This window comes from Octopus sinensis, linkage group LG19, assembly GCF_006345805.1.
Source record: "Octopus sinensis linkage group LG19, ASM634580v1, whole genome shotgun sequence".
Taxonomy (NCBI): domain Eukaryota; kingdom Metazoa; phylum Mollusca; class Cephalopoda; order Octopoda; family Octopodidae; genus Octopus; species Octopus sinensis.
The window spans coordinates 13,004,825-13,025,737 of record NC_043015.1 but is presented as its reverse complement, the minus strand read 5'-3'; the positions used below and the strand labels follow the sequence as shown (position 1 = coordinate 13,025,737).

At 34.6% G+C, this 20,913-nt stretch overlaps 1 protein-coding gene across 1 annotated transcript in view; it reads left to right on the top strand.

Moving 5' to 3' along the window:
- Positions 1 to 18,492, top strand: part of LOC115222391 (palmitoyl-protein thioesterase 1) — a 35,204-nt gene extending 16,712 nt beyond the window's left edge. The window contains exons 3-10 of the mRNA XM_029792621.2: positions 141 to 268; positions 3,694 to 3,764; positions 9,331 to 9,418; positions 11,621 to 11,635; positions 12,612 to 12,702; positions 14,529 to 14,627; positions 16,096 to 16,167; positions 17,304 to 18,492. Of these exons, the coding sequence (XP_029648481.1) occupies positions 141 to 268; positions 3,694 to 3,764; positions 9,331 to 9,418; positions 11,621 to 11,635; positions 12,612 to 12,702; positions 14,529 to 14,627; positions 16,096 to 16,167; positions 17,304 to 17,429 (690 nt within the window). The 3' untranslated portion in view covers positions 17,430 to 18,492. The remainder of the gene's footprint in view (positions 1 to 140; positions 269 to 3,693; positions 3,765 to 9,330; positions 9,419 to 11,620; positions 11,636 to 12,611; positions 12,703 to 14,528; positions 14,628 to 16,095; positions 16,168 to 17,303) is intronic.
- Positions 18,493 to 20,913: the final 2,421 nt, after the last annotated feature.

Sequence of the window (20,913 nt, the reverse complement as noted above, 5' to 3'; positions counted from 1 at the left end):
ACATAAAAGATCACAGTCTGTGACGTCTTTAGCTAGTACAAATCTAAATAACAGGAACTGAAAATTTTGATGATTTTTAAAAATATTTTTCTGTTCTCATTTAAGTATTGTGTTAATTTTATTTATTGATTCATTTACAGGATGTTGAAAATAGCTTTTTTATGAATTCCAACCATCAAATTACTGAAGTATGTGAAAAGCTACGTGCTGACAAAAAGCTGGTTAATGGATACAATGCTATTGGTTTCTCTCAAGGAGGTCAATTCTTGTGAGCTATTTTTTCCTTTTTATCATATTTTTCTGATGCATGTCTAAATTCATTTGAACACTTATAAGTTTATACACACATGCGCGCACACACACACACACACACACACACACACACACACACACACAAGATTGAGAAATTCTTTGGGTCATGTGGTTTGGGATTAAGTCCCACTGTGGAGCATCTTAGAGCACCTCTTCTGCTATAGCCCAGGGTTGACCAAAGTCTTGTGAGTAGATTTGGTCAATAGAAACTGAAAGAAGATTGTCTTATACATAACTATAAATATATACACACACACACACACATTTACATATGCACACATGTATGCGTGAGAATATGTGTGTATAACACACACACTCACACATGTATGTGAGTTTGTTTTTATTTACATCTGTGATTGCTTGTACAGTGCAGCAGATTGGATTGTTGTCAATTTTTCCTGTCAACAAACTATCCAGTCATTTTGTATCTTCAAAGTCCTGTGGAATAAAGAGGTTCCTTACTTAAAAAACTGGTAAAATTTGCAACAGAAAGATATCCAGCTGTAAAACAGGCATAAAAATGTACAAATAAATATATACATATATAAGAGATAATGGTGTCATTGAGACCCTAAGATGTCAGGTAATGCTTAATAAGTGCTATAGACAGACCATAGTTAAGTTCCAGATTCATTAATATTGTGAATAAAGGGTTCAACATTGATTTTATGTCAGACCTTCTATCTAGCTGTAAGACCTTCTATCTATAAATGCTCTAATATCTACACAGCCTTGGTTTTTTATCTTCTTATGCAAAAAATTCTTTTATATATATATGATTTTGTTAAATAAATACTAAGTTAATTTGGGGAAATCCCTGCTAGCTTGGGTTGAATGGGTCATTACAGTCTGAGTCAGTTCTTTCTGAAATTACTGCTCATTGATGGATCAGGACCATATCTTACTCTATTATAACATAGATACAACCATGGTTGTATGGATGAGAAATTTGCCTCATAATCACAGTTCCAAGCTCAATGTCACTCCACCATGGGTGCGTACCTTTTACCATCACCTTGTGGGGGAAATTTGATAGACTGAAACTGCAAAAGCTTATCATGTGCATTGTGTCTATACTGATGTCGGGAAAAGGCTAACTAATATACCATTTACACCAGTGATGATTTGCCTTTTGTTTTCTGAGAGATCAATGAAATAAGTACCAGACAAAGAACCAGAGATCAATATAATTGACTGAGATTCTTGAAGATTGTGCTCAAGCATGATTACAGCCCTTTGAAAAAATTTGTCTTGAAAATAATTCGTTTCTTAGCAATGAATCTCTCTTGTCCTATGCTTATTTTAGAGTATTTTATATCGGTTTCAAATTTTGACACGAGGCCAGCAATTTCAGGCAAGACAGTAAGTCTGGCACAGCCATGCCTGTACCAGAGGAAACTGACCTGAGACTCAGTTACAGCCATGATTTGTTTCCTTTTATGCTTATGGGATCCTTATCATGTTTAAGTGTTTTCAAATACAGCTTTTTTTCTCTCTCTCTTACAGTTGATGTCCAACTGTGACTACTAATTGAAGGTTGCAAGAAAAAATATGAGATACTCGTTTTGGGTAAAGTGCAAGCAAGGCCAGTTAGACAGATTTGTTCAAATTCAGCCCTGTGCCAAGAGAGATCCCCATGCATATGCTCAAACAGAGGACTCTATGATGAAGTTTTAGTATATCATTGTGGCTAATGGTGGAGCCTCAAGCCCTCAATGCATTTTGACTTGGAGGGGTGAGCACAGTAGTAAGTAGAATGTTGCTTGCTAATTTTAAAAAGCAGCAGTCATTGAGTGATTCCAGGACTATGTACTTGACCGTATGATGACCGTACTCATAACTTACGAGCTGTTATACAAATGTAACTAAAAACTCAGGAATCATGCTTTTTTGCACAAAATCTACCTCTATGCCAAGTTTAAGCAAAATCAAAGAAGTGATTGTATCATTCTCTAGTTTTCTTGGATTGGTTAATTTGTCCTAGAATCACCCTTTTGAAATATATATATTTACCTCCGCCAAGGAAGGAGGTTATGTTTTCATTGGCGCTGGTTTGTCCATCTATGTGCAAAATAACTCAAAAAGTTGTAAATGGTATTTGATGAAACTTGCGGGAAAGTTGGTAATGACACAAGGAACAGATGATGCAATTTTGCTAGTGATCCGAGAATTTTTATGGATTCTTGAAGAATTTTTCATTTGTTATATTTACTTTACATGAAGTATTACAATGTTACATTCTCTGATTATCTCCCTTGAAAACACATCGTTTCCACATAACCTATGGTGGTGTTTCTGTTTAGAAACAGTGTTGATGATGGTGATGGTCAAGATAAGTATGGGAGGAGGATAAAATAGTATCAGTGGTGATAATGACGATAGGAGCGGTGTGATGTTTGATGCTGAGGTGATGGTGGTAATAGTGGTGTTGATGATAGTGTTAGTTGTGTGATGGTGGTATTGCAGTGGTTATACTGGTTGTGGTGGTGAAAGTGACTGTCAAGGTAATCAACATGATAACATTGATGGTGGTGTATGTGGTTGAAGTGGAAGCAATGACAATGCTACTGATGATGTTGGTGGTTGTGAACTGCTTCAAATGATTCCTATTTTTAAAGGGTTTTTTTTTTTCTTAAAATCATATGGCTGTGTCGTTTTTTTTTTACCCCTGCCAAGGAGGTTATGTTTTTGTTGGCGTTAGTTTGGGAAATTGGGCGATTTTCAGCATGTGTGTATATGGGTGGAAATGAGCTGCTTGGTGGAGGCCTGCGCTCTCCGAGTGCTTTTCTAGTGATGCATGTAATGGACTTCCACACAATTTGCATCTACCAGATCCACTCATAAGGCATTAGTTGGCCTAGAGCTATGATTGAAGACACTTACCCAAGGCACCACACAGTGGAACCAAACCCAAAACCACATGGTTTGGTTTGGAAGCAAGTTTCTTGACCACACAGTCACTCTATGCTTGAATGTTCTCAGCTTTATACTTAAAACCTCAATATCAAAACTGTAGCCAACATAACTTATATAGTCACAGTTTCACATTTGAAATGCTTAATTTGGAGTAAAGTAATGATTGTTTCAGTATTTTATGATACTTGGTATCAAATTACACTCAATTTCTATTGAGTGAATGATTAATATAAAGAGGACATGTTCACATATTCAACTGTGCACTCATGCTATTATATTTATAGTCTTTCTACTTTTCTCATTCTAATTTATTTGACTCATTTTTACCCACTAATCAACCAATCCATTACAGTGGTTTTTATGTTGCTTTTACTCCTGCAAAGTCGACCTAACCAAAAGAACATAAACTTTTTTTTAATTGCTTGCTTTAGCTGTAAATTAATCTTAACATTGTTTTCATTTTAGCCGAGCTGTTGCTCAGCGCTGTTCAGTTCCTCCAATGAGGAACTTGATATCTGTTGGAGGCCAACATCAAGGTGTGTATTGTAAGAATGTAGTTTCAGTTATAGTTTATATGTTATGTAATTAAAAAATCATCTTTGCAACTGTTTTGTGTCACTATAGTATTGATTATGTTTTAGCTATGCTAATGTGACTTAAATTACTAGTTATCAGTAAATATTGATAAGGATACTAAGTTTCATGGAGGAGAAAGGAACGTATGTGTATACACAGAGAAAAAAAGACCTTATGCTATGTGATTTTCTGCTTTTTTTCTATTAAAATTTGACTTGATGTTTTCTAACAAAAATTAGATTCAAATTTTTTTTTTTGTTTTAAATCTTATTCATTTTATATAATAATTTGACTTGATGCTTTCTAACAAAAATTATATTTGAACTTTTTTGTTTTAATTTTATTCATGTTATATAATAATTTTATTCATTCCTCACCCCTTGTTGGTGAATCACATATGTTATAAACATACATCATCTAAAGAGAGGAGACGTTCTCTGCTTAGGAAAAATAACAGCAATCAAATATTCAGATCTGCCAGAATGTTTTAAGAATAGATTACATTATTGATTGGATTTTTACCGTTCTGTGCGCACCCTATGAATCATTATCTGTTTGACAGGCATCAACAAATAATTTGTTTACTGATTCCTATAAACAAGAGTTCACACTCTTGTCAGATTCATTAATCTGGAAGGATTAGTTTAACTGAAGAAACAAATAACAATGTCAATACACCACAATATCTCAAAGTCCCCTTCCACCAGTGAACTGGTGAAATATATGTGTTAAGAACACGAATCATCCGAAGAGAGGGACTGTTCTCCATTGCTGAAAAATATCAGCAATCAGATATTCACATTTGAATCTGCCAAAACATTTAAGAATGAGGTGATATGCTATTGTTTTATTCATCTTATTCTGTTACTTTCTACTCACGTTTGAAACTCTTGCTCTGAACATCTTGTACTGAAACATATGTTTTCTAACACTTCATCATCATCATCATTATTGTCGTTTAACATTCGCTTGTCCATGCTTGCATGAGTCAGACAGAATTTGTGAAGGTAGATTTTCTACAACTGGATGCCCTTCCTGTCACCATCCCTCACCTGTTTCCAAGCAAGGTAATATTTTCCTATAACTGGACGTAGGAAAAGAACAGTTTCTTACGATGATGTTTCTCATGATGATGATAATGATGATGCCCATTACAACCATCTCATAATGTCTAGACAAAGGTACACACAAACACACGCACACATACATATATAAATATATATGTGTATATATATATATGCATATGTGCATGTGCACACACCCACACATACATACAGTTACCATCCTTTCTTCACACTCTCCTCTCTCAGAAAGCACTTTCTCTTTGTCCATCTACTTCCAATCATTCCAAAATATAACCACCTGTGGACTGTTGGCGATTTTTTTGCCTCTGTCTTCCTCTTCTTTTGAACTTTCCCCCTTTCTCCTGTTTCTGAAGAAGAGCTTTCCTCAAAACGTAAAACACCCTTTCTTTCTTTCTTTCTTCAAGCATCTTATTAATACTTTGCATGAACCATGTCCTAGCATTGTTTTTTTCTTGTTGTCCTTTTTACCTCCACTTTTTTAATTAATTATATATGTATCATCGTCGTTTAACGTCCATTCTCCATGCTAGCATGGGTTGGGCGGTTCGACCGGGGATCTGGGAAGCCAGAAGGCTGCACCAGGCTCCCGTCTTATCTGACAATGTTTCTACAGCTGGATGCCCTTCCTAACGCCAACCACTCCGTGAGTGTAGTGGGTGCTTTTTATGTGCCACCTGCACTGGTGCCAGGCGAGGCTGGCATCGGCCACGGTTGGATTGGTGCATTTTACATGCCACCTGCACGGAAGCCAGTCGAGGCGGCACTGGCTTCGGATGGTGCTTTTTACGTGCCACTGACGCGGAAGCCAGTCGAGGCGGCGCTGGCATCGGCCACGATTATATATATATATATATATATATATATGTATATATATATAGGTAATTGTTCAGTTTGGTTAGATTAAAAAAGTAAATAAAAATTAAAAGGAAGATAAGTAATAAAAGAAGCAAAAGGATGAATCAATCTTAGAGGAATCATGGACTATCATTGAATTCAGAAAAGCTGGAGACAACATTCTTCAGTGGTTGGCATGGTGTCAACTAATTATGAATATGTACACCTGTGAAAATTGTAATTCACCATGTGGCCTTACTATATATGGTGATGTTGCTGATGGAAAATTATGGAACTGCAAGCGTTGCAAAAGGAGCAAATCTGTTTCTTGCCCTCCATTTTTTGAGAGAAGTCATATTTCGCCAGTGTTAATGTTGTGTAAAAAGTAAAGTGTAAAAAGTTTGCTTAATTTTTATTTACTTTTTTAATCTAACCAAACTGAACAATTACCATATATATATATATATATATATATATATATATATATATATACACACACACGCGTGCGTGTGCAGCTGGCTTCTTTCAGTTTCCCTCTATAAATCTATTCACTTTGGTCAGCTTGCGGTTATAGAAAAAGACACAAGCCCAAGGTGCTGTGCCTTATGCATTAATTTGAACTGATCAATAAAGGAGGTCGTTTATGGTTGTATGTTGTTTTAATACATTGAACCAGCCACATTATATTCTTTAGACATATTTTCTATTTTCTCCCATGAAACAGAAAAATATGACATATTTGGTGTAAATTCTAATTATTTTTAGCACACTTTATGTCACTTCTAACAACACACATTCCTATCTATATGATATCACCCTTCACTTTTCCTTAGTCTTCCATACACAGGTGTCATCTACAGACAACTCATGCTAGATTTGGTTGCCTCTGTGAACAATTACCTTCAAAGGGAACTTGAATACAACCGCTTTCAACAACACAGTGACATAATCACCATACTTGTCAATGAAACAGCTTTGTATCTCAGCCCCTCTAGTAATAAACAATATACAACTTTAAAACTTGCTCACTACAAGTCCATGCTAGACTTCACAGTCTCTGATTTTTCAGGATGCCTATATAGATATACATTATTTGCAAATTTACAACCCCAAAACTAAGCATCCTCATTGGTGCCAGATGATTATCTCAGCCTTCATTATTTGCTGCCTCTTTACAGAGTCCAAGTAAGACCTGTATAGGAATATGATAGCGTATCTGTGATAAGGCTACTTTCTACATACTTAAATGCAAACGTACACATGAACACACATCTAGACCAGATTGCATCCCAAAAACGGCCATTCACCTAATTAGCAAATATTCACTCAGCAACATAACTTTCTTTGTACAGTTAGGTATATTTGAAAAAAGAAAAAGGATGACTTCACTGGTAGTTCTAAGCAGTTTAGTTTATTATTTTTTATGATATAAATTTTAGTTCATAGATCTAGTAAGTTCTTTGTAATTTGGGTGTGGAGATTTTTTTTTTAAATTCCTTGTTAACTTTTTGAGGGAACTTTCTCGCATTTGTTGTTAAATATATCTATATATATATCAATAATAATATAGGGTAAAATTAATAATTAATAATTTTACCAAGTAGTTCGGTATGTTAAAAGAACCATTATTAGTAACCTTATACAAAAATGTTATAAGCATAATTTATAATTAGGGTTCAGCAAAATTGCTCCACCACATCCCGAAATTTAGAAATAGCTGTTAAATACTAAGATATCTCTCAGACATCTTATGGTAGTGGAATAGTATTTAACTGCTATTTCTAAATTTTGGTATATGGTGAAGCAATTTTGCTGAACCCTAATTATAAATTATGCTTATAATTATAAAATTTATATATATATATATATATATATATATATATATATATATATATATATAATATATATTTTGCTTTTCTTATTGGATAATCTCAGTTAAGTGAAAATTTTCAGTCCACTATATTGCAAGTATGAGAACCTACAATATATATATTTGATATGCAGGACAACATTCCCTTCAAGTATTTTCCTCTTAGTTATGTTGTTGATATTACAACTTCTGAAGACAGCAAACTGGCAGAATCGTTAGAACTCCAGGCCAAATACTTAGTGGCATGTCATCTGTCTTTACATTCTGAGTCCAAATTCCAATGAGGTCAACCCAGCCTTTCATCCTTTCATGGTTAATAAAATAAGTGCTAGTTGAGTACTGGAGTTGATGTAATCAACTTACCCCTGCTCCAAATTTGCTGGCCTTGTGCCAAAACTTGAAATCATATTACAACTTCTGATTCTTCTTTCTGTCTCTTATTTGTGCTACAGCAAAAGTTCCTGCTCATCTGAAGTAGCTGGCTGTCTATTCTCTCCACCCACACCCATATGACACACCTATATCTCTTCTCATCATCCCTTCTGGGTATCACACTAAAAACTTTGTTTTAACTCACATACCACCACCACCACCATCACTCTTTCCCCACCTACTCCACTAAAAACTGCACCCTCTACAGCAGGGGTTCTCAACCATTTTTTGTCTATGAACCCCTTTGATTATTATTTTATTCTGGTGGACCCCCATAGCCATTTGATGTTTAAAAACTAGTTTTATTGATACTTATTTAGAAACCCCTATTTTGCTTTTCACACGTTCACTTGTGTAGGCTGGACTATGTAAAATGTTAGAGAAAGAAACCTTGCTGTTTCTTGCAATACATACATCTAAAGCAGAGTTTTTTCAAGGGCTCTTAAAAGATTAATCTGGATTCCCAATTTACTATTTTGTTGGGTGAACCCCCAAAATCTTATATGGACCCTAGTTGAGAAATACTGCTCCTTTGACTAACATAAGAAAATAAATAGCTGAGCCCTAGTTTAATTGAAAATTCTTTTCCAGTTGTTTTCCTTCCACATTATCATCTCCAACATCATCATCATCATCACCATGCCCATTTTCCACTTTGAACAGGTACTCTGCAGTATATCCCCCATGCATCTGAATCTTACATCATCTTTCCAGTGAGGGCAAAATTTCTTAAGTTGCATAAATTCTTGTTATCTTCCCTTTGATCTAATCCCTGCTAACCTCTGATCTAACCTCTCTCACTTAACAATATCGTGTTTTAATGATACATTTTAAAAATATTATTGAAACAAAAATTAATAGTGAATCGAGGTGGGTGGTAAGAAGATTATTTCCCAACCACATGGTTCCAGGTTCAGTTCCACTGCATGGTATCTTCTACTATAGCCTTGGACCCACCAAAACTTTGTGAGTAGATTTGGCAGATGGAGACTGAAAGAAGCTTGTCGTGTGTGTGTGTGTCTTGTGTCTGTGTTTATCCCCCAGCACTGCTTGACAACTGGTGTTGGTATGTTTACATCCCCATAACTTATCAGTTCAGTAAAAGAGACCAATAGAATAAGTACTAGGCTTAAAAAATAAGTACTGGGGTCGATTCGTTCAACTAAAAATTCTTCAAGGCGGTGCCTCAGCATGGTTGCAGTCTAATGATTGAAGCAAGTAAAAGCAAAAGATGTAAAGTATGACTTCATTCATTTAATTTGTCATCTTTAGAAAATTCTTTATCTTATTTATTGTCTATCCAAGGTGTCTTTGGAATTCCACACTGTCCCGGTCAAAATTCTACTCTGTGTGACATGATACGTAAAATGCTGAACATGGGAGCATATAAGAGGTATCAGACATTTTGTTTCTTCTTTCTGAAACATTTCAGTTTTTTTTTTCTTTTTTAGCTTTTCATTAAAAATGTTCATTTTTTTTTTTTTTACTTTCATTTATGTATATGGGTGAATGTATCATAAAATTTATACATTCATAAGTGAATAATTTAATGTTTGACATTTTAATTGTATAACTAAGGAACATGCAAACAGCACTCATGTCTAAACATTTCACAGTGTCTAAATATATTACATTTTCTGTACCCGAGCAATATCAATATATAAAATTTATAGCTAAACACTAAATATTTAACAAGCAGTTCTATAATTTATCAGTCTTATAGGACACTACTGAAATTTTTGTCTTTTACATAATAATTCAAAGAAAGATTGTATTTTCTTGCTATCTTTCCCAGGCCTATAAGACAATTTGAGCTGAATACTGCATACAAAGCACTCGGCAGTTAACCATGAACAGCTCTGATCCATCATCATCATCATCGTTTAGCATCCGTTTTCCATGCTAGCATGGGTTGGACGGTTCAACTGGGGTCTGGAAAGCCAGAAGTCTGCGCCAGGCCCAGTCTGATCTAGCAGTGTTTCTACAGCTGGATGCCCTTCCTAATGCCAACCACTCCGAGAGTGTAGTGGTTGCTTTTTATGTGCCACCTGCACAGGTGCCAGACGAGGCTGGCAAATGGCCATGATCAGATGGTGCTTTTTACGTGCCACCGGCACAGAGGCCAGGCGAGGCTGGCAACGGCCACGTCTGGCCCATTGTATCTATTTACAGTTAGATGGATTGTTGGCAAGAATTAACCAACAATGATTTTGCTAATTGATATAACCATTCTATTGGTTCAGTTAACTGCAAGTATTCCTATTACAAATCAAGTCAAAGGAGATCAATATTCAATAAAAACTCTCTCCAGAAAAGAATGAATTAATTTCAATAAAATGAGCTAGTCAAAATATTTAAGAAACAAATGATAGTCATGGGTGGATCTTGTTTCGAATGCTATTTAATGAAAGCAATAAACATGTTTTAATCTTAATTAAATCTCCTCAAAAGTAAACATATTTTACTCAATTTCACTCATGTGTTGACTGTTTGTATTAACCCTTTATCATTTAAACTGGCCATATCTGACCCAAATATTCTACCTGTTTTATGTCCAAACTGGCCACATCTGACCTCTCACACCTCCCTTACAGTGTCATTTAAAAAAATATACAATCACATCATTGAAATCTTGAAATTATGAGATGATGCAGGGATCAATTCAAAACAATGTGAATAAAGAAGCATTACATTTGACAGAATAATCCGAACGCTAAAGGGGCAAATCAGTGCTATTCATCATTGTGTTTTATAATCTACTAGCAGTAATACCCGTCGTTCATCGGATAATTACTTTTACTCTTTCTCAGGAGTCACATTCAAAGTATTATTATATATATAATAGATTTCTCAACGGGGATTTCAGGGGAGAGTTTCAGGGAGTCGCTGGCGATGTATCATGATGATCAAAAATCCGGCCTGCTAAAATTTGGTTAAAGTGATTCAAACTGCAGACTCAACGCAAAATGGTCGCATTTAATTCAAAGCGTTAAAAATGTTATGAAAACAATTGGTATATGTTCACAAAGTCCAAACGATTAATGCGAAAAAACCCTCCAGGCTACATCCCGAAATTCATTTCTTTGCCGAATTTCTACAATGTTTACGGCAATTCGTTTTTATATCTTGATTTTTTATTTTTCATGCAATTTACGCATGCTTGCACGTGTGGTGAACACAGTTCACATCAAACAGCTGACTGAGTAAAGTTCACTATTCAATGCATGGGATAAGGCCTAAACAAACACATTATCGATTTTTGCACTTGCGAGATGAATTTCGGAAGAGAAATAGCACAGTTCAATTTTCATTCGCCTAAACTTTAAGTGACCCATTTTTGGTGGTTCTACGATTTGTTGGCTAGGAGGAGATGTGCCGGGAAGTTAAACACGCAGACGCACACACAGATACACAAACAGACACACAAGTTGAGTTTTATATATATATAGATTACTGTCAACTCTTAGCTATTCAAAATAGCAATGCTGTAACACTACATTGTGGTCATATAGAAATAAGATAAATTTGAAGCTAAAAAAATCATAATATTTGATTATCAAACTACTATATAAATATTGTTTGTTTTGTTTTTCAGTTTCGTCCAAGATCAGTAAGTAATTTCTTTTAATTAATTTTTTAAATAATTCTGTATAAAAGCAATTATTCCATGTTTGCATGAGTTAAGTAGATCTATATTAAAATGTGTTGTTGTCTGACATGTTTTGAGTAGCAGAACATTATATTAATGTAAAATATGATTTGGCTTAACTGAACACTAGTTTCAAAACCTAATCAATCAGGAAAAACTAATATACTTGATTTGTATAGAATTAGTATTAAATTACCAGTTTTTTAAGTAAGAGTCTCTTATTCCACTTGTCTTCAAAGACACAAGCCAGTGGATGATTTGTTAACAAGAGCAAGAAAAATGTCATGCACACATATTGATGGGGGTGGGGCTTTAATACAGTTTCCATCAACCAGTTTCACTCACAAGGTATTGGTTAATCTGTGGATATAGTAGAAGACACTTGTCCAAGACGCTATAGAATGGAATGGAACCAGAAACCATATGGTTATGAATCGAAGTTCATAACTGTACATTTATGCGTTTGTCTATAATAACCACACAGCCATGTCTGTATTTATATGTATATGAAAGAGCACATGAGAAGCATCACTTCTCCACTGCATTAAGTAGTTTCACTTACAGCAGATGTCATCACTATTGTAGATTGAGAGCAGGCTTTGTGGCCCATATGCAAGCCTGCTAGAGATGATTACTGAGCAAAAACAGTCAATGTTGACCTTTGATGAGCAGCTGAAAAAGAAGCTATATATATATATATATATATATATAATCTCATGAATATGCAAAAGAAACTGAACATTATTACAGTAAGCTTTGTTACTTGAGAAAACCAAGCTAAAGATGATATTTTATGCTGAGCTCTCCCCTTGGTATATAATTCTAGTTACGTTCTCAGATATATAAAATATATATTACTGACATTGTTCAGTTAATCTTCTTTAAAGTGATAATTAGATTTTAAATATTCAGATATTCTGAACTTTTTCTGTTTCAGTGTTGTACAAGCTCAATATTGGCATGATCCTTTTAATGAAAGTGAATATAAAAATAAGAGCATTTTCTTGGCTGACATCAATTTAGAGCAGGTAAGTCTTTACTATTTGTCATTTTACTATAACACTATTCAATCTTAAATACCTATTTCTTTACTACTCACAAGGGGCTAAACACAGAGAGGACAAACAAGGACAGACAAACGGATTAAGTCGATTATATCGACCCCAGTGCATAACTGGTACTTATTTAAACGACTCTGAAAGGATGAAAGGCAAAGTCGACGTCAGCGGAATTTGAACTCAGAACATAGCGGCAGACAAAATACCGCTAAGCATTTTGCCCGGCATGGTAACGTTTCTGCCAGCTCGCCACCTAAATACCGTTATACCTTTTTTGCACTTGTAACTCTAACCAGTTGGTATTTCACAAATTTTCTAGCCTTCCAATGTTCAATAAGACAGAAATTCTATTAAAACTATTCTGGTAGTGAACCTTGATTTCCGTTTTATCGATTAATGCTAGATTAATATTATTGTTTTGTTGTAACTGCCATTGAAGTTAAGTTCTTGAAATATTCACTTCAGGTTATTGCTTTGACTCCCTCTTTAAAACATTTCACTTCACAAACATTCCTAATATTTTTGTAGAAGCCATGAATCTTATAGTTTCCCATTCACTTTCCCATTTTGCTTAGGTTATAAAAAAAATGGATTTTATTATTTCATAGAGACTATCATAAGGTAGTGAATTGGCAGGTATTAGAACATCAGATAAAATCATCATCATCATCATTTAACATCTTTCTTCCATGCGAGCATGGGTGGAATGCTTTGTGATATTTGTTCCAACTCTCTTCATCTGAGTTCAAATCCTACTCCGGTTGACTTAGCCTTTCATCTAGCTCTTCATTGTCAAATACTAGGTTTCTTTCTCTCTCACTCTCTCTCTTTGGATAATATTTATTGTAGAGAAATAAATCATTGTTACTGTTGTTGTTGTTGTTGTTGTTTACAATCAATTTTCAATTTTATTTTGATCAGTTCTGCAACAGACTTAACCTTCTCTACATTTTAACCAGTTATCCTCTTCTATTATTAGTAGTTGTTTTATAATTGTAGACTTCAAACATGTAAGCAACTAATTTGACTGCAATTAGACTCAAGCTAAGAACACTTTTTTATTGAGTTAATGATAAATTACAGACTAGATTTGGTACTCTACCATTGAGACATCAGGCAATTATAATATAGATTTAAACTGTCTAAACTATTGGGTTTGAATACAGCATTTTTCTATGAATGTTCTAACTATTGCTGTTCACTTTTTACATTAGCTGTTGTAAATTAGGATTTAAGATAACGAAGATTGAGAATAGCATTATTGATTCCAGTTTTGGAAGTTTAACTAATGAGAAATTACAGAGATATTTTGGAACATCAGGCATTGTATACTCATTTAAGCCACTCCATCATCATCATCATCATCATCATCATCATCCAGTGTTTTAAATCTGGCTTTTGTCTCCCTCAATGCCATAGCAACCAAGGTAGGCAGGTGCAGGCCACCCCAACCTTTGGGCTGGCTGGCTGGTGCCCATTCTCCTTTGCTATCAAAGGAGCTGGGTTTTCTATGGGAAGCATATCCTTGCTTACGTACAACCTCAGTTTCTAGATATGAGTGGCCCCAAGACCAAGGCCTCTACCACAATTTTTAAGAAATGTGGTGGAAAATTAGCTCAGGAAGGCAGGGATAATAACAATAACGGTGATGTATTAATGTAAAGAAATCTGCATAATATCATGAAGGAATTACGAATTGTCATAAAAAAAAAATAATAAATAAATGAATAACATCATTTGCTGTGGTAACTGATGGATATGGTCATTATATACATTTTGTTTTTTTTTTATTTCAGCGAAACATTTCGACCTATAAGGAAAACTTACTGAAATTGAAAAACTTTGTTCTAATCAAATTTACTGAGGATGAAATGGTTCAGCCTAGAGAAAGTGAAGTAAGTAAATAAATCTGAAATTCCTCTGTGAACTTTTATCTTTTGTTCCTTTTTGTTACTGCAGGTGAGGAATTTATATAATGAGCACAGGATGCTGATTTTAAGCAGATAAGGGAAACAATACAAATTTACATTTTGCTTTTGTATTTCTTTTCTGAATTTTTCACATCCCTGAACAATGTCTAAATTTACACTTAGTACCATAATTCTTTGTTTTTCTCAAATTAATCTTTAAAAATTAAATTCTTACTCTCTAATGTGCTTGACTCATTAAGAACTGATAGTTATTATTTTTATTTCCAGTTACTCCTATCCACCATTATATAATGCAGTGTAACCATATAGTTCCTCTACAGCAAAACACTTGTACCTGTCCTTTGATCATACTTTAGCTTCTTGACACCTGACATAAAGACACCACCCTCTCTACTACAGACCCACTTAGTCAAGGGGTCTTTTGTTTTTGTCTTGCAAGTTACTTGGAGACCTCACTGGAGACAATAAAAGCACCTAATGATACACTCTGTAAAATGGTTGGCATTAGGAAGGGTATCCAGCTGTAGAAACCATGCCAAAACAAACATTGTAGTTCGACATATTCCTCCAACTTGTCGGATCTTGTCTAACTGTTCAACCCATGCCAACATGGAGGATGGTTGTTAAATGATGATGCTGGTGGTGATGACGCTTTCTTTATCATTATTTCTGAGTTCCAAGTTTTTCCCCTTTCAATAATCATTGTCAATATCATTCATCATCATCATTTAGCGTCCGCTTTCCATGCTAGCATGGGTTGGACGGTTCAACTGGGGTCTGGGAAGCCAGAAGGCTGCACCAGGCCCAGTTTGATCTGGCAGTGTTTCTACAGCTGGATGCCCTTCCTAACGCCAACCACTCCATGAGTGTAGTGGGTGCTTTTTACGTGCCACCCGCACAGGTGCCAGACAGGGCTGGCAAACAGCCACGGACGGATGGTGCTTTTTACGTGCCACCGGCATGGGGGCCAGGCCAGGCTGGCAACGGCCATGATCGGATGGTGCTTTTTACATGCCACCGGCACGGGGACCTATTTTAATGTTGTTGATTTAAGTAGCAGATCTATTGCAGAAGATGGCTTATTTAACTTGTAGCTCTAATACAATGAATATGCAATGTCTATTATTGCAGTCTTAGTTACAGTTCATCAGTATCTCAGTTTTAATTATTGATATATGAGGGACTTACTGCTTTAAACTATGTATTTGAATATCCCTGCTTTAAAAAACTGGGAGGAGTCTTCTAAGAGTACTGCACTGAACAAATTCAGTGACTGCCTGAAGTTTTCTCCCTGGGCATTCATTGTTTTAAGATTGTTAATGAGTTGTGCTTGCATAGTAAATTATTTTTATAAGTTTTTCCTTCCTTTATATTTTTATGTGTTTTACAACATTTAAATAATGTGGTTCTTACTGGTGCCTTTTTTTTAAAGTGGTTTGGCTTCTACAAACCTCGTCAAGACAAAGAAATTTACCCAATGGAAGAAAGTCCTTTATACAAAGAGGTAAGTGGATTTAATTTTTATAAATCATACTCTGCATCAAACTGGCTATTCTTTTGAAAATATTTCAATTATTCTGAGTAACTGTAACATCTCTATTATCTAATTTTTATAGTTTTAATTCTGTTTCACCATTAAACAAAGTAATGTTGCTCCCTCTCTCTCTTTCGGAGAGGCACTGAGCAGCTATATGCACACATACACACACGGCAGTAACTCCCGCCTACCGAATTCAATCACAAAGCTCCGGTCGGCTCGAGACTATAGTGGAAGACACCTACCCAAAGTGCCTCGCAGTGGGACTGAACCTGAAACCATGTAGCTAGGAAGCAAGCTCCCGAACCACACATCCATGCCAGGCCTAGTGCAGCCTTCTGGCTTCCCAGACCCCCGTTGAACCGTCCAACCCATGCTAGCATGGAAAGCAGACGGTAAACGACGATGATGATGATGATGAATGTTACTATTGTTTAGCTCCACATCAGCCTTGACGAAGCTGACCTATTGTCAGAGGCAGTCCAACTATGACCATCCCATCTTTTTTTGTAATACTAAGGCTGCATTGTCTAATGTGTCCTGTCTTTTTCAAGGTAATAGGGTATAATTTAGCTATTTCTAGCAAGTCCTGCTGCATAAAGCAGTGTTTCACAAAATGAATTCCAAAGAAACACCGAGATTCCATGCAAAATTTCTGGAATTCTAAGAGATAAGTTTTGATAAGATTTAATAAAAATATATTTTGTAAAAAAATATTCACTATTTTCAGACTGCTTTTTATGTGATTAATTTCTCTCTTAAATAACTGTTGTTTCATTTAATGTCTTATTAAAATTAGAGTGGCAGGGCTTATCTGTAAAGTATAGGTATGTGTTCTCTGATTTTTGGAAAAATGTATAGGGGTTCCACAATAAAGTAAGTTAGTCACTAGCATTGAGGCTCAAACTAAGTAATATAATACATGTGAAAATAATTTTTTATAATATCGAAGTTATTTCCCCTGAAATAATTTCAGTCCACTTATAATTCACAAATCTATCAAATTTAACTTAAGTATATTAAATGAGTGTTAAACTAATGAAATATTTCGGTTTCTAAAATTGTTGAATAATTTATAACACTATATTAATTGAAATTTTCAGGATCTACTTGGACTGAAGACACTCAATAAAACTGGACGCCTGCATTTATTAAGTTACCCTTCAGACCATCTGCGATTCACTCTCTCTTGGTTCAATGAAACTATAGTTCAAAAGTACCTGAAATAAATTTGATCATTCAAAAATTTTAATTTACCTCTTCCTATAGGAAGTCAAATATTTTCCACAATAACTATGTTTTTTTTGTTTTTTTATGTGACATCTACAGAAAAAAGGATGCTATATATTTTGATGAATAGTTAAAAATTTCACATTTTTATCCTCATTATTGAAAATGTTTATAAATAAAACAAAAGCATGAAATAAAAAATATTTTTCTTTAAGTAATTTGATTTCAACCATATATATCAGTGTTATTGCTTTTTTATAACTCATTGAGATCTATTTGAACAGTGTTATAGATTGGAAGTGACAGTATGAAAAGTCATTAGATCTTCACTTCTAGTCGAAATCATCCTATCTTTATTGGGAAATATGCTAGCATTGAAAACAAACGTTAAATGATGATGATAATGTGACAAAATGAAAATATAATTTTTATCTTAACCATCTTTTAATGGTAATCTGGTATTTGTGAAAGGAAATATGGCTGCATTTTGTATGGATAATTTCAGTTGAACAAAGTTTTTCAAAGCATTCAGTCATAGAAAACATGTCAAAGCTGACACTGGAACTCAGTGCAGTCCTGCAGCTTACCAGGTCCTGTTAAACCACGGAAAATGAATGCTAAATGCCAATAATGATGGTGGTATGTTACATATGTGAGACCCTAATGACTATATCTAGTCTACGCAAAGTTCAACTGAGGTGCTTTTCCTCACTTATATTGTTCATATTCATAATCAGTATTGCTACATTCTCTCGATATATCCATCATTCTTTCTGTCTATGTATCTATATACTTATCACTTTTAAGTTTTGCTTGTTGAGTAGCATTTCCATTGATGTGGCAGTCTGATAAGATTGAAACAACTATTGTTTTCACCACTGGAATAAAGCCAAGATTCACTCATCAATTGTTACTCTTATTGGAGTTATCCTTCCTGCTTGCTTTTTCTCCTTCACTAATTACAGGGATAATCTCAGGTAATCAAGTTTTCATTTCCATATATCATGAGAGACTCTGCAATATATGATCTATACAAAAGTTTTGTTGTCAAATAAGTTTTTTTTTATGTTATATGTTGCAGTATATAAAAAATATTTTTTTAATGTTTATACATTTTCATTGATTAAAAATATTTCTAAATGTGAAAGTTTCTTTCTTATTTATTTATATTTTTAAACATAGCATTTACATCATTCTAGTTTGTTGTTTTTAAAAATTAGAAATCTGTCTTCAATAGTAGCTAGATACCTGCTCTACAGCTAACTATTCAAGTGTAGGGTTTTTTTTAATATTAGGTGGTGTTTTTTTGGTGGGGGCAGTTTAGCTTAGTCAGGAGGAAATAGGATTGGATACACAATCTTCACAAGTCTTCAGAAGCTAGAGAGAGTAATGTATTTTAGGTTCAGTTTAAATATCTGTAAATTGACATCTGTTGGAAATATGTTGGTAGAGAGAGGATTCCAGTGGATTGACATTCAACAAAGGAAAGATTTGAACAGGTGATAAGAGGAAAGATGGATAGGCCTGGGTAGAGGTGGTAAGCCCCATGTTCTAAAGAACAATGGTCATTGTAGTAGGAGACAGGGTATGGAGACATATCTGAACACCAGAAGGTTGAGGTATTGATGACCAAGATTTAGCCAGTCAGATATGGCTCCTCCTGCAAACTTTTAAATGTTTAGCGGAAGTAAAGAATGTGTACACCACCCATTTTTGATGGGTTTTTTTTTTTTTTTTTGATTTTTATGTTTTCGATATAGAATACAGTTTTGCCCAAATATCACAATTTTGGGAATTCAGAAAGGTATGTACAAATAACTTCTTTTGCACATGCACACACACACTCTCTGTAAAACCTAAGTACGAATTATAAAACTACAGCTCAACGTCAACTGAAATGACCTTTTTTTTTATATTTTGTAATTTGTATTTGCAATAAGAATATTTAGAAACTTTTTCCACCCATCACCAGCTTTTTTTTTTTTCAAAAATTCCTTCGGGTTCCTGTTTTCAACATAGGAGATTAGGATTTTGCCCAAAAAACACTTTTTCAAAATTTTAATAACCCTAACCCTACCCACCCCAAATTTTTAATTTTTAACTTTTATCGAAATTTTGTTTTAATCCAAAATAGAGATTACAAATCTTTAAGAATTTGCTTTTTAATTTTTCTTAAAGAAACACTCAAATCCCCTTCCCCAACCTCCACCCGTCAACTCCGATGTTTTACTTTTAGCTTTTTTGAAAGTCGGGAAGTTTTTCCAGAAATGATGTCGTTTAGCTGTTGTTTCAAGCATGTCAGGATTTCTGGTGGAGGTCTGATATTTTTGACGTCTGCTATTTCATCGGTGGAAAGAAACATTCTGAGTTTTTATTTTTTTAATGGAGGGAGGTGATGGGTGGGGGTGGAAGGAACATTGAGTGTTTCTTAAAGAAAAATTAAAAGTTAAAAAAACAAAATTTCCCAGATTCATAATCTCTGTATTTTTCTACATAGGAGAGAGAGAGAAAGAGTCATAGTGAGAGGGAGAGGAGAGAGAGAGAGAGCGGCGATAGAAAGTGTGCTTGTTCCTTCTTTAGTTAATTAGTTCATCCATCCGTTACACTCTTCATATAATATATAGAGAGGTAGTGAGAGAGAAAGAGTCAGAGTGAGAAGGAGAGAGAGTGGGGATAGAAAGTGTGTGTGTGTGTGTATGTCTGAACATGTGACATTCTGTGTGTATTTATTGATAGATAGATAGACAGACACACATATCTATACATAGTTAATCCAAACATGAAAGCACAAAAAAAAACGCAAGGACGTGGAACAAATATAGTATTGTTGGACGCTCAGGAAAGAAGAGGGTTTAACGTTTCGAGCGGAGCTCTTTGTTGGAAACATAGGAGAAGGGAAGACAGAGGAAAAAAAAATCGCCAACGGTACACATATGGTCACATTTTGAATCTACATGTATAGATATATGTAAACTGTAAATCAGGGATGGGATGTTTATTTATATATCTAATGAAACAAATTTTGAAATTGAAATAAAATGTTGTTCAAATATAATCTGCTTCAGACAAATATATTTATCTAATAAAATAAATGAATAAAACAAATTTTGAAATTGAAATAAAATGTTACTCAAAATGTGGAGGGTTTTTTTTATCGCAGGTGCCACTGACTTGTGTGGTTGTCATGGTAACAAGTTAATGCCTTGCTGTCTGTTGATGGACTAAAACTAACCAAGTTTTCAAACTTTAATTCTAAATAACATCAGATTCTTAATGTACGAGATAACATAATTACCTGAGAATAATCAAAATTCAGAACTGCATCAAATTGAAAATAATTTGAGCAAATTTAAAGGGAGCTGGTTTTTGTGAGTAAAACACAGAAGATCCAAATTGCCTATAACTGTCCATTCTTCATGAACAGGCAACACGGATGGATGCACCTCAAAATTCTGAGTGTTCCCCTGTTACTATGAGAAAAAT